The 15,078-nt window shown below is 37.9% G+C and overlaps 1 protein-coding gene across 3 annotated transcripts in view; it reads right to left on the bottom strand.

The window, feature by feature from the left end:
• Window positions 1–15,078, bottom strand: part of LOC137297715 (NADPH--cytochrome P450 reductase-like) — a 48,301-nt gene that overhangs the window by 6,362 nt on the left and 26,861 nt on the right. The window contains exons 3-11 of one of the 3 annotated variants that reach the window (XM_067829650.1): window positions 14,627–14,681; window positions 6,891–7,019; window positions 5,673–5,822; window positions 4,367–4,491; window positions 3,043–3,132; window positions 2,144–2,242; window positions 1,637–1,753; window positions 1,234–1,352; window positions 489–670 (exon numbers count right to left, since the gene is read on the bottom strand). In XM_067829650.1, the coding sequence (XP_067685751.1) occupies window positions 489–670; window positions 1,234–1,352; window positions 1,637–1,753; window positions 2,144–2,242; window positions 3,043–3,132; window positions 4,367–4,491; window positions 5,673–5,822; window positions 6,891–7,019; window positions 14,627–14,681 (1,066 nt within the window). Of the gene's footprint in view, window positions 1–488; window positions 671–1,233; window positions 1,353–1,636; window positions 1,754–2,143; window positions 2,243–3,042; window positions 3,133–4,366; window positions 4,492–5,672; window positions 5,846–5,926; window positions 6,008–6,890; window positions 7,020–14,626; window positions 14,682–15,078 lie in introns of those variants that run through there. The other 2 variants (XM_067829668.1, XM_067829659.1) reach the window with 2 other exon arrangements.

Here is a 15,078-nt window from a genome sequence, read left to right as displayed (position 1 = left end):
TTCGATGACAAAATAATATTTTCCAGTTGCCATGCTTGACACTTTGAAACCTCACATTTGTATATTTCTAATAACTGGCATACTGACAACAAAAGTGAAACAAAATTATTTGAAAATTCAAGCTTAATACTGTCATCATACGATTTCAAATCTCAGTCCATGTGCTTGAGATGAACTGCCAGTATCATCATTTAGAGTAAAGGTATTTCAGTATTTTTCAGTACATAAGCACATGAATTATAAAGTCAGTCTGAATACTAAAGTTACCGATTCATAAAATGAGAAAAAAATTACATAGATTCACTTTTTCTTTTTTAACCAGTCTATATGTGTTGACAAAACGTCAGCTAGCACAATATCGATGTAAAAATTTGCATATGAAAACTTAGTCATGAAAATAAAAGGCAGTCACTTTCACAAATTTTTTAGGTAGACAACATTATTTAAGTACACAAATCAGAACAAGATATCCATTTCTTCATTATTACCTTTCCTTCTGAGGTAGGCGCTAACATCTTCTGCAAGAATTCCTTATCTTTCTCATCTTCTGCATATTCACAGAGCTCGCGGAGGACGTGAGTGCGCGGGGGGCTGATGATATCCAGGTAGTGGGACAGGGCGGTACGGTACGTGCAGGGGCAGGGGAACGGATGCTTCTTACTTGCCTCCTCTGAAACACACAAGTGAGTTGGGTCATGGACATAGAAAGTGACACAATCTATTTCTGTGTTGAAGACCACCCTCAGCAATACTTTGTCTAAATGACAAAGGTCTGTGAGTATACAAATCTGGAGCATATTGTCTAATGACTGACACCATGAACATCAGTCTATTATGTTGTCAATCCAAATATTGTATTATTGAACCTAAGAACCCAAACCAATCAGTCAGTCATCTATCGCTACAAGTATTACTTTCTGATCTCCACTGTGTAGTGAGAGAGATAGCTTGACTCAGCTTTTGAGCTGTATTTTGGAATTTTTTTGTTTTTTTAAGTCATTTGGGGGGGGGGGGGTGTATTTCAGTTACAGACAATTCAGTGATCAACAGCATGAGCATCAATCTATGCAACTGAGAACTGATGACAGGTGTCAACCAAGTCAATGAGCCTGATCATCCTTTCCCGTTGACAAAGCACAATGGTGTGAGACATCAGTGATTGGTCTTTGTTACAAATATGACAATCATGCTATTTTGTGGCAGTCTGACACCAAAACTCAAGAGATACCTTACCATCAACATTTGTGAGAGTGAAGACTTGATCCAGATCAACATTCAGTCTCTTGCCGATAGCTTCCACCAGTTGAGGGTCATTGATTGGATACACAGCCACATGGTCACCAGCCTCATACCTGCAAGGAAGATGGGGGACATTGCACACTGCTCTTCTGAACAAGGGAGACTACTCATTTGTGGGAAAGGGAGAATTGGTCTCACCTTATGCAAGTGAGTTTTTGAAAAACTGCCTCTGTTTGCCCTGAAGAAAATGGGTACCCGGTGGGATAGCACCTCAGCTTGGAATATCCAGGGTTTTAATGTCCATTATGATGAATGGGCTTACAGCATGTTCCTGAGAGTTCAGTGTTATGTAAGGGCCATATTATTATTTGTTGTCTAAACCAAAATTCGCCCTGACCTGATCCTGGATCCAGTGATGTCAATTTCTATGTGCATACAGGACCGTTCTCCGCCCTTGTGCAGCTCACGGTTGACTGTGATGGGGGCTAGGAATGGATTCTTGGCATCAAAAGGCCTGGAACAAACACGATCTCAAAGTTAAACCACAACACTGAAGGGTGTTAACTCTAGTATCTGGAAGATAGACAGTGGGAAACAAATATCTGCTTGTGTTCATATTCATCCATATATACCACACTCTGGGAAAAAAAATGGTCCAGTGATCAACATCATGAGCATTGATCTATTGGGAACCGATGACAGGTGTAAAAAATGTCAGCAAGCCTGATATGTTACTGAGGGGCAATATTCTAACCCGGACCTTCACATGTCTCCTTTTGTCTCTGACACCTACCAGATAGTTCATTTGTGTTTTGATATGGCACATTAAGTTGTAGAATTCTTCAACTGATTTTAATGATAATTCTGAATTAAACAATGGGAGAAACCCACTATTGACACTTACGGTTTCTGCAGATTAAATGAATTCAGTCTGGTGATTTCTCCTGTGAAGATCTTTTCTTTAGGCAGATCATCATGTTCCTTCAATGCATACTGGCGAACACTGTGGAACACAACAAAAATCATGTTATTAACATGAATTATTGAGCAGTTTTGCTCATGGATTATCATGAAATTTTAGATTTAGCTGTGTGAAAACAGTGAATGAGGACATTATTGCTTATTTTTGTTTAATGCAGCACTCTCCCTTATGGCAGCTGTGTATTAATAATTGAGTCTGGACAAGACAATCCCGTTATCAACATTATCTGCATGTATCTGCACAACTAGGATATGATGTCATGTCATCAGTGAGCTTGACCATCTGATCCCGCTGGTTGCCTCTTACGAGAAGCATGAGTTACTGAAGATCAAATCTAACATGGATCTTCATGATAACTTAGGTCACGTATGACATAAACAAAGGTACACATGGTCAGTCGCCTCTTACAACAAACATGGTTACTGATTACTCATTCTAACCTGGATCTTCACAAGCAAATAAGGATATTAGGCTCCAGATACAGTTTGCCAGTATTTAGGGCTGCTTTCCAACAAAGTCTATATGTTATCAGACCTTCCTCTGCAGCCATAATGGCCATGCAATCCCCAATATTACTCAGCTGTACATGTGCCCTAGTCCTCATCCTCACCACAGTGCAAAGCTGACCATGTTTCACATATTCATTGTCTGATCCATAGTCAACCACCATTGTGTCCACACACTTCACATTTTCACAGTCACATATTCAATGACAAATTAAGAAGCTCCCATGTGTTTTCTTCAAGAACACCTTCAAACTGCAACAAGAGTTTAGAATCAAGTTATATTACCAGTTACATAAATGTTTGCTTCCAACAAACCTGACATCGTCTCCTGTAGGCTGCACACCGAAGTGTTCACACACAGCTGGCCAAAACTTCTCCCGCCATGTTACAAAGTCTTCCTCAATGCTGTCAAGAATATGTCAACAGTATGATGATTTTGACAAACATTGGTAACTTGGGGCACAAACACACTTATTGCCTGTTTGAACAATTTTTTAAAAAAAATATAACTATTCTTGTGTTTAACACTGCACTCAACAATATGCCAGCGATATGGGAACAGTCTGAAAATAATTGAGTCTGGAGCAAACAATCCAGTGATCAACATCATGAGCATTGGTCTATGCATCTGGCATACAATACCATGAGTCAACCAAGTCAGCAAGCCTGAGCACATAGTGTCCTGATGATTAATTCTAATCTGGCTCCTCAGTTGTGAGTATCAGTTGTTGAATTGAAGATTAAGGCATCAATGAAATTACACTAGTTGAGTGAAACTTTGAGTGTGTGTATATCTGCCTGAGTGTGTATGTCTGCCTGAGTGTCTAGATGTGTGTGTGCGTGTGCGTGTGCGTGTGCGTGTGCGTGTGCGTGTGCGTGTGCGTGCACAGTGTTTGCACTACTTCAACCTGCCGTTGCCATCAGATTTTGAAATCTACAGGCACTGAATTAAACCTTTAGGCCCATGTTGATAAGTCAAACCAATAAAAACAAACTGTGTGCATGTACCAACACAGAAACATTCCCGCAAACTCACAGCAGCAAGCACATAATCATGTCTTGTTCAGACAATCCTGTGATTGATAGTGTAAGCAGTGTTCCATACCATCATGTGTGATGACATGTAATGACGAGCAATGAACTAAGTCAATGAGTCTAACCATCCAAACAACAAAGTCAGCTTTCATAACCAGCAGAGTTTGTGGGACCAGAGTCCCAGTGTGGTTATTACATTTATCATCCAAAACTGTGTTCTACAGGAGACATTGCTTGTGTGAGATCATATGATACCTCCTCATTTGGCCAGTAGATTCTGTACAATGCCCTGACAATGCTATGAGGTCATGGACTTGATGATGTCATAACATTCTTGATGATGTCACAATGCTATGACATCACTGCACTGCAAATCTAATGACAGTACTGTGTGGAGAGTTGTACATTTTTCATTGAAAACTAATGAAAAATGATTTTTGATGAATTTCACCCTCGTATCTACTGATACCAATTATATCAACACTCATTAATAAAGGTAAAAACATCCTCGGGTATTGGTATCTTTATCAGCTCATGTTGATATAACTGATATCAGTTGACATCAGAGTGAGATACTCCATTTCTTCTACCGTAACCTGCTTACTTGGCATCATCATCCCCCTCTCCATGTTCGAAGATCCGGATGCCCCCGAGTTCTTCCAGTCGGGCGTCCACATAGCGTCCCATGGCATTGTAGTGCTCGTACGTCTTATTCCCCAGAGCAAACACCTGTAACATAGGAAGTAATGTTACTGATAGCAAACTGTGGATATAATCATCATTACAACATTAAGCCAGACCAATCTTATTTCTTGTTTTACAGATCCTTCCGGTTGTAATTTTTCAAGAATAAGACAAAAAATAAACATTAATTTTCTTCTCTAAAAAAATAAAATCCTAATATTTATATTAACCAAAAATGTAAACTTAAAAAAAAACAAAAAACAATTTTCAATGTTCTCATAAACTTCATAAATTGCCAAAAGTAAGATACTTTTAGTATTTAAAAAGGATATTACTTTGAATGGTGACTTGTCTTATTAAACAAATCCCCTTTTGCCTTTAGACAAAACTAAGAAACATAACTAGCCTGTCCTTATCATTCAATATAAACAGCTTTTAAAGTGACAGCAACTGTATTTCTGTACTACCATGTATCAGCAATTTAAATTTTGTAACTTCATGGTGCACAGAACTACTGACTGTTCTATATATTTTTCAGAATGAATTCCTAATTATAACCATACTTCACTACATGACAACCCGTGAAGGTCCCAGGATAGAATAGGCCTCCAGCAACCCATGCTTGTCATAAAAGGCGACTGTGCTTGTCGTAAGAGGCGACTAATGGGATCGGATGGTCAGACTCGCTGACTTGGTTGACACATGTCATCTGGTCCCAGTGGTGCAGATCGATGCTCATGTTGTTGATCACTGGATTGTCTGGTCCAGACTGGATTATTTACAGACCGCCACCATATAACTGGAATATTGCTGAGTGCGGCATAAAACTAAACTCACTCACGCATCACTCAACAAAATTCCAGCCATGTGGCTGTGGTCTGTGAATAATCGAGGCTGTAGCAGACAATCCAGTGATCAACAACATGAACATGATTGGGACACAATGACATGTGTCAATCAAGTCAGTGAACTTGACCACCCGATCCTGTTAGTCGCCTCTTACGACAAGTAAGGGCTGCTGAAGATCAATTCTAACCTGGCTCTTCACAGTTGTATTGCAATAACAACAAGAATACTGTTTATGAACGGTAATCCCTAGAAAACTGACACTCAACTGTCTTCCTTAATCACTTGTCTTCAAATAGATGTTCTCCTATTTTAGAAAATAACACTAACAACTGAAAATTCACATGGATCAGAAATATGGCTCATAGCTTGCTACTCACAGCATATTTGATGCCTTGGAGTTCTGCATCCCCACTCTGTAGCCAGTCGTAGAACTCCTGAGCGTTATCAGTGGGATCACCTTCACCATAAGTTGCCATGCAGAAAATGGCCATTGAGTTGTCAATCTCATTCAGTCTGGTCAAGTCTTCCTGAAAGCATTTGGGTTGCAAAACTGAATTAAGCATTGCATATGTTTCTAAATATCTAGTTCACAATATTTGCTAGTTCAAAGAGTCTGTATTACTGACTATACCTGAATACCCGGTACTGCTGATGGTGAATATTGTCAGTACAGGTACATCTGTATACAGATACATTCCAGTTACCTTTCCACGCACAAATGTACCCAAATGTGGCAACTTTGATGGTGGCAAATAAGACTAGTGTACATGCTTTAACAAAACATTTGTGGAATACAGTAAATTTATTACCCACATGGCAACCACTGTCATCTATATCATATATGCACGTATCACTTTCCCCTAGCAGCCAATGTTTCCATATTTCTTGGTCTGTGATGTCATAAAAAAATTGAATGTGGTATCAATGAAGAGGGCCATAACAATTGCTTACTGTGCCTTATTACAGAAACGTACATGAATAAAATGCATAATATAGAAATTATTACACTCGTGATGTGGCATGTGACTAATTGGCAATTTGTGCAAAATTATGTCTTGTCCTTGCTCTCACTCAGGCAATACAAGGCGATGAAGTTATTTCACAGTCATGTGACAGTCATGCAACTGGACAGATCATTTTTCTGTATTTTGAAAATGTAGTGTACTTCACAGACATTGCCAGGGCAGGGATCAAAGGTGTCTTTACTATTTTTATTTTTGACTGAATGCTGGCCTCATGTACCATGAACTCTATTATAGTGAATAATTTAAACAGCTATAGTTGGCTTACTATAACCAAGATATGAATCAAAGTCATATGACTAAGTGTATTTAACATATGACATGGTCTTGTCATTTTACGTACAGATTTAAACAGAAGTGCCGAGAAACAAGACTGAATAAATTACCAAACAATGCACTGTATTACGCAATAAGATTTATGATTTCCTTGTGTATTATGTTAATGTCATCTCGAATAGTTTTCAGATTTGTTTTTTGTGTAAATTTGAATCTGAATATTGTAGAAATGTTACATATATAGCATTTAAATACACAGAAAAAGAAAGATGAAATAGTCTTAGAGAGATTACTTACCATCTCGCACTCTTCAGGATCTGCCACCATGCCCTTCATCCCATACCGACTGGCATCCTTGGCCAGACGGTTGGCGAACTCTTCACCAGTGCCGGTTTGAGAGCCGTAAAATACCACCACATTTCGGTTCTGGAACATCAGAATGAAATTTAGACCATGTCCCACTTGCAACGTATGTGGAAATTTTCTTCATGGGTAGAGGAAACTTTGAATGAGTGAGTTTTAGCATTATGCTACTGTTAGCAATATTCCAGCAAATATCATGACGAGGGATATGGGTTTCAAACTTTGTATCCATGAGTTGATTCGAACCTAGATGCTTAGCGTGAATGCTTTAAGTTATTAACTGCTAGGCTACTCCACTGCCTCTGAAGGATAGTTTCCATTTTGGATAGTACTATCTTTGTTTGTTTTTTTTAAGCCCATTTCTCATCACTGCTGAATACAGAGCTGTTCATATTACCTTCATGTAAAATACCTTAATTTCAATTTGGTCAGTGATGCTTTAATAAGTTTCCGTGTCACCCCTCCCTAGGGGGTCACAACTGGGAAACGATAACTGCCAAACCATCTGCCGAGAAACTGTATTACTGAACAATCATATGTTGCATGAAGTGCCCATAGCTAAAACATCATTTGATCAGCTGTAATTGAGTTCATTATGTAGACATTTATTCACTTTCTCTGCTTTATTTAAACTATGTTATACATTGAATCATTTGCACAACTTAAAAATAATTATCTATTTTTTAGTAGTTTTAAGCTTGACAAGATAAGATTCACAGATTTCAAAAATCAAGTCAAGAGGCAGACGCCATTTTGTTTACACGTCATACAGTGGGTTGTGATCTTCCACATAAAATACAATGAAACAATGTACTTTTAACATGGCGTTAAGATAAATTTATAGTATGCTTCTCCCTGGGGTATCATGGTCTGACATATGCCTCTCTGTACCAGTGTTGTCCCTATCAGCTCAAGTAACACTGCTACAAGGAGGCGTGCATCAGACCGAATTACCCAGAGAAGCATCTAAATTACAGCAATACAGTGTTTTAATAATCTATGGTTAAAATGGACGTTTAGTTATTGACATAGAATACTGTATATATTTTTAGGTGATATGAATATAAATAACTCAAGAAAGTCAAGTGAACTTAACATTATGTCAGAAGTCCCAACACGATGAGGTTGCAATACAACAAGTATCCTGAAAATAGAGTTGCGTGTCCTAACATAGTACATCTTATTCTCTAGCTTTTTGTGGGTGAACCACAAACAAAAATTATAAATCATAAAAGAGGTAGGGGAAAATGATATACTGTGGTATTAGTAAACCTGTGGTATTTGGCCTTTGGCTTGTTATACGGTAATGGTATGAAAAAAAGATTGGTATTTTCATTTTATGTACCATCATTTTAAAATCGTTTCTATATTTTTTCTCAAAATGTCTAGAAATCGAATCATGTTGTCCAAGTCTATGCATTTCTAGAAGGCTGCCATTTTCCTGGAAGTAAGTTTGGAGTTGTCTTGAATGTAGTCTACTTACATCTACAACTCAGCAAGACATCAGTACCTCGGTTCCTTTTTCAGTTTTTTCAAATAAAAATATTGGTCAAATGGAGTTATACCCTCTGTAACAGCATACATTATACAAGTGTATCATCTGCATTAAAGATGAGTTGTTATGTATCGTAGGTATAACATTCTGATTGGGTTTATCCAAATTCAACTGGTAGAATATGTTACACTGTAGAATAAATGCAAAAAATGATCTGATACATAAATAAATTCCTAATTTTCTGACAACCACACGTTTTGTGAGTAAGTATCAAGTTAAACATGAACACTGGATTTACTGAAAACATAATATTGAGAGGTAAATTTTGTCATGTGACGCAGCAAAACGTACCTTTAATCCTTTCTTAGTAATGTAACTATCTAGCTACATCATCCCCAGACAAAGAGTGGAGGAAATACAGATTGCCTAGGGAGAAGGGTATAACACTCCGACACCCTCAGGTAACAAAACACATCTTGGAATCTTGAAATTAGTATGACAACTATTTCAAATTTATGCATATCTGAGATTTCATACTTTTCATTGAATTAATGTTCAATAGATAAGCAGTGTAAGTAAACTCAGTCTCAGTGTTATGTGTTACACTCCACCGCTGAGTCTAACAGTAGAAGGTCGCGCCTGATAACCCTTGAGCAACCTGTGACCGTTCTATCAATAGCGGATGGTTAAATAGATTTAACCAGTCAGACAACGGCTACTACTTAGGGATTGGAGGGACTTTCAAAATATTCAGGATACTGATGCAGTTCCCTCCTCAAAACAACAATCTGCATATAACACAGTTATTTGACCTGCAGTATATACGCTTTGGGGTTTCTTTTGACATGGTTACCATTAACTAATGTTTCTGCAAGATGATAGCCTTGAATATTGCCCATAACACTATTTTCATAGTTGTAACATGCACCGTATGCATCACCCGGAAACGATCATATGCTAAATAGCATTTGGAATCATTCGGGTACGAACCTTTTCGAGATAAAATGTACAAAAGGTTTGTGCAAATGTCCACTTTCGTGATTTGGTAACCTGTGTTCTGACTGGTCAATCTCAAAGGTTACCTGACGCAACCTCCCACAAGGTTTTGTTCGACTCAGTAGTGGAGGGTAATGAAAAGTACTGAGGATAAGTTTACTTAGACTGAACAGATAAGCTCATAGGAATTAAGATTGAATGAGTGATAAGTCATGCAAATGTAATTACAATTCAATACTTTGAATAATCAGCGCTTAATTTTGCAGCTCGTATCTGTGTCATTTCTAAGTCAAACAATTAAAAAAACATTATCAGTGGTAACAATTCATTCACACTTAAATAACAAAACAATCTACTTGATACACATCTCTATGTTTCAACAACTGGTCAGCTATGAATGTGATGACCTGACATGAAATTAACTGTTATTTATAGAGATGTGATCATTCTGCAAAACTTTCATCAACCTGAGTGATCATGCGTAGGATCTGGAATGCATGCCATTACAAACAACAGCGATGATTGAGTGATGGACCACTTGCCATCCATTTCCAACATGTTGGGTTAATTTATTTAATATATTTTATGTAATGGCAGTTTCGTCCATTCAAAGTAACAAAGAGAATTATGGTAATGTTTTTCCATGCTGTTAAATAACGTAAGGTTTAGTTTGGCTCTTGTCACTTTTCTGCATTATGATCGTATCTCATATACCAAACCGAAACAGATCAAACCGAAGTAATTGTACTGCAATAAATACCACACTGCGGTGAGAGTGTAATGATCCGTCCCTTAAAGAAGTGGCTACTGTAGGTAGCTACACCTAAGTCCATATTACACCACGATGTGCCATGCATGTTTGTTTGGAGACTGTGGCCTGACACCATATAATGTATAGGGTGACAGAGTGCACAAGAAATAATAATGTATTCCTCTCTCAAATGAGGTCATGATTCTGGTGCTGGGGTACTCTAAAATCATAAGGCTAATAAAAAAGGGAAACATTTTTCCGGCATCAGCGTGTCACTTTTTTTTGTGCGCGTAACAGTTTTCTATTGCCAGTAGAAAAAAGCATTTTGACTTGGCCGAGTCCCGATCATCCATTTGTCCCCTATAAGAATGAGTGTTTGTAACAATGAGTATGACTGAATCTACTACAACTCATTAACACCTGCTAAACTAAACTTTTGGAAAAAAATGTGAGTGGGAAGTATTTAATTTTCTCATGCAGCCTAACGTGATCTGATGTGATACCTTACTTAAGGCCTGTTATACGTCATGACACTTGCCAGTGGTCTTATCTGCAGTGCATATGTCATCTTTTTGAAAGATGAGATGGCCATATACCTAGACTGACGATTTATAGTTCCTTTCAGAGAGTGAGTTCTGTATTACAATGTTTTCAGAAATATTCCAGCAATACCATGTTGGGGCACACCAGAAACGAGATTCACACATTGAACCAACAGAACCTGTGTCTTTAGAATGACAAGCGTACACTCACCCCACCCCACCCCCCCACCCCCGACATCAACCGACAGGTCTTTTAAACATGCCAACATCTTGCTATCATCTTCTGTACAGGAAGATGAATTAAATCATATCATAACTGGATACTGCCTAGTCATTTAGCCAATGATACTGTTTGACTTAGCAGAGACACTGAAAGGGAGGTAATGCTATCCAAACCAAGTTGATAATACTTGAGAGTCAAATGTGGCACAATTGATCAAAATGTTCCACAACAGTGCTTGTTTGGGGTACAGCTTCCAAAAATATGTATATCAAGTAGCAAAGATATGATTCACAGATGTATGTATTATTCTTCCACAAACTGATACTAAATCACACAGATTACACAACAATCAGGCTTTAATAAAATTTATTCACTGGTGATGGCAAAAAGCAAACAAAAGTTAGAGGTACTGCGGTCAGAGCAGTAGACCATCAGTTTTATGTAAACAAAGTCTTATACAACAGGTTCTTTGTAAAGTACAGTTGAACACTGTTCAGTCAGGGCTGAAGGGGCCAATGTAAATACATGCTATTCAAGGTCTGACGCAAAACCAAAATGATGCATAGGTATTCTCAGTGACTAAGCTATGCATTAGATAACTATGAAGTTGACAAAAAAGGTGTTGAGCACTATTTTCAAAATAATGTTGATAAAATACTTGCATGCTTTTATTTGCTTGACAGCTCTATTCAAGCTTCTTTTCTGTCAAATTAGTTGTGTTTCCAATGTCGATTAATCCAGAGATCGTGTTTGCTCCCATAGGGATGAATTACTAACACAGCTGGCAGCTTATTGACCAATAAATTGCAAATTGACCATCTGTTGTACTGGATGGTTCTGGGATGACACACACAATGCAGGGTCTTGACAAGGCATGCATTTAAATCACCCTACAACTGTAAACTGTGATATATTAACTGCATGTTACAAGAGATATTCTACATTTTCTGAGTTGTGATTAAAATCAGGGAGAGGTCTATGGATGATAAGGTTCTATTTATTATATGAGTGATGTTTCGGTGTAACGTTTAAAACTTGCTTGATAACTGTTAGTAGCTACACCAAAACATTGGTAATATCAACAATAAAGAAGGAGAATATCCACAGATCTCCCCTTGCTGAACATGTCTGAAATCTAGCAGTTCAAGTGACCTTTATTTTGTTCCCAACAGAAGACAAGCTATATCTGTAAACACTGCATAACAGAAACTGACCTATATTTTAACCCCAAGATTAAATGGGACAGGACATTACCACAGCCAGTGAAGGGAGATACCCTAAACAAATAGACAAGCTACAATCTTGCTTACATTAAGTGGGTGTTCTCCAGTCAGTGCAAGCAGATAGGTTTATCCTATGATTATGTGTGTGAATATATCATGTAGTATTTGCATTTTTTCCAAACCTTGTATTGGATATGAAAGGTCAAAAACTAGAAGCAATTTTTTATATGTCATGTGGAAACTCAACCAAGTTAATCATTTGGTGGTTAGTCAAGTACATTTCTAATTTTAGTATCTGATGCACCCTAAACAAGTCACGTCCTGCACAGCGTCGCAGTGTATGTTAAAACATTTCTTCTTGTTCAAAGGCCCATGAGGATCCGTGTTAATTTGGACTTCAGCAACCCATGTTTGTCGTAAGTGAATCGGGTGGTCTGAGGTTCACTGTCTTGCTTGACACATGGCATTGTATCCCAGTTATGTAGATCAATGCTCATGAGGTTGATCACCAGATTATCAGGTCCAGACATGATCATTTAAAGACAACCACCATACAGCTGGAATGTTGTTGAGTGCAGCATAAATCTTAACTCACAAATTCACTTCCCACCCAAAAATCTTTGGTGCATGCCATATTCATTTTGTAAAGAATGAAATAGCACTTCAGGTCGGATCACATACGTTACATTTAAACAAGTTGTTCAAGAGCTCATGAAATCAGGTCTTATAATAACTGGGTCAATGGGGATACTAAATGTCATGCATTTGCATCAGTTCAGACCAAATGATGTAAACATAATGTAATGCTACTCACTAACATGAAACAACTCCATATGAGATTCAAGTGTCTCTCCTGAGGCAATGCATTTTCTGTTTCATGGTTTACACATATTTTGTTTCATGGTTTACACATATTTTGTTTCATGGTTTACACATTTTCTGTCTCATGGTTTGCACGTATTTTGTCTCACAGGTAACACATGCCTTGTTAAATGATTTACACATATCTTGATTGTCAGATAACACATACTTTAGTCCATGATCTACATATGTATTGTAATAATCGGTTTACAATATTTTGTTTTATGGTTTACATATATTTTGTATCCTTTGCATAACTTCAAGTAGGCATCTGACATAGCCAAAGACTTCATGATGCCTGTGACGAAATAAGTAAATCTGCAATCAAATGGATAGACTAACAACTACTATCTGAAATGAACATATTTTACTGAAAAAAGTTCAAAGTGAAAAAAAATATTATTATGAAATGGAGCCCTGAGACTTTCATTTTCAGACAAGGTGAATCTAGACTTGCCACATTTTCTAGACTTGCATGGGCTTTCTTGGATAAATTTGCTTCAGGGTCTGTATATACGACAGACCATCAAATGGAGTACATGAGCGAGTTTCGTGTAACTTTAAGTATGTCTGGGTGATGTGAAAGAATATTAGCTGATCGGGAAAAATGGCTGGAATGTTTTATTTCCATTAACATCTGTCATCATACATGGGAACTGGTTGGCCTAAAATGTTGTCTTCTCACCCCGACCAAAATACTATTATTATGGATTTAAATCCCAGTGTGCTCTGATTATGTTTTAAGGTCTGTTGGCACCATACCCAGGCTCATGGTTTACAGAGGGTGAGTGAGTTGGGTTTATGCCACTTGAAGCATGCTGCGTAAACCCTTGCTGTGTCAGTTGGGTGAGAGAGTGAGTTAAGTTTTATGACGCTTTTAGCAATATTCCAGCAGTCTCATGGCAGGGGACATCAGAAATGGGCTTCACACATTGTATTCATGTGGGAAATCAAACCCAGCATTTGGCATGTAGAGTGAACACTGTATTCACTAGACTACCACACTGCAAAGTGTTAAACATCTATGTCAGCAGTTTCTCTCACATCCAACTGAAATGCAGTGATCTAGACAGAATACTGTACAAAGCAGTGTTAAAACCCACCTCAGTCACCCTCAGTCAACATGCAAGCTGACTGACAGACAACCGTGTAAGCAGGCCTATCCTGGGGTTCCTTGGTGTGAAAATTTTAGATTGATGGTGCCAATTTCTCATCCTTACATTCCTATAAGAGCGAGGGAGTAGGCTTTTACACTGCTTTTAGCAATATTCCAGTATATCACAGCAGGGGACACAAGAAATGGGCTTCACACATTGTACCATGTGGGGAATCGAACCTGGGATACATTAACCAGTAGGCTACTCCACCACCCCTGTTCCTACGAGAGAATCCCACAGTGACATAATCTGGCAAAACAAACTGACAGACAGTGAATCATAATAAAGTAGAACATGATATTGACAACATAATCAGCACATCCTGGAACCTCTAAGAGAAGCAACTCTACATTGTTATTTTTGGTGCTCTTGCTCATTAAAGTTCCAACTATAAATACCAGCACATAGAAAGCATTACTTACTGTATTCTTCATCTTGCTGATAAAGCTGGGATCGGGAGCATTTTTTGCTTGAGGTCTGAAAGAACAACATAGTCTTGTGATTATCACATTCCAGATTATATAAACACAGGGAGTAATTTACACAATGGATGTCAATTATCTGACATGACTGCAAAATCAGAAAGTTGCAAGTGGCAAAGATTCCACCAGCTTCACACTAAGAAGACTGCATTGCATTCAGTACAACTGTTTTAGTCTCCTATATTACTGTATATAAGCCGACCCCATAGATATTCCGACTCCTCTACCTGACCCTTAAATTGAATAAGTGTCAAAGTGGCATATTTTTCTTGCAATTTTGACATTTACTCCAAAATTTTAAGCAATTACAAACTATAAAACGAAAACTATAAAAACATTCAGCAATTCCTTCACCCAATTTAACATCGAAACATGTATTTTTCACAAAAAAT

This window comes from Haliotis asinina, chromosome 1 (genome assembly GCF_037392515.1).
Source record: "Haliotis asinina isolate JCU_RB_2024 chromosome 1, JCU_Hal_asi_v2, whole genome shotgun sequence".
Taxonomy (NCBI): Eukaryota; Metazoa; Mollusca; class Gastropoda; order Lepetellida; family Haliotidae; genus Haliotis; species Haliotis asinina.
This window is presented reverse-complemented; position numbering and strand designations above follow the sequence as displayed.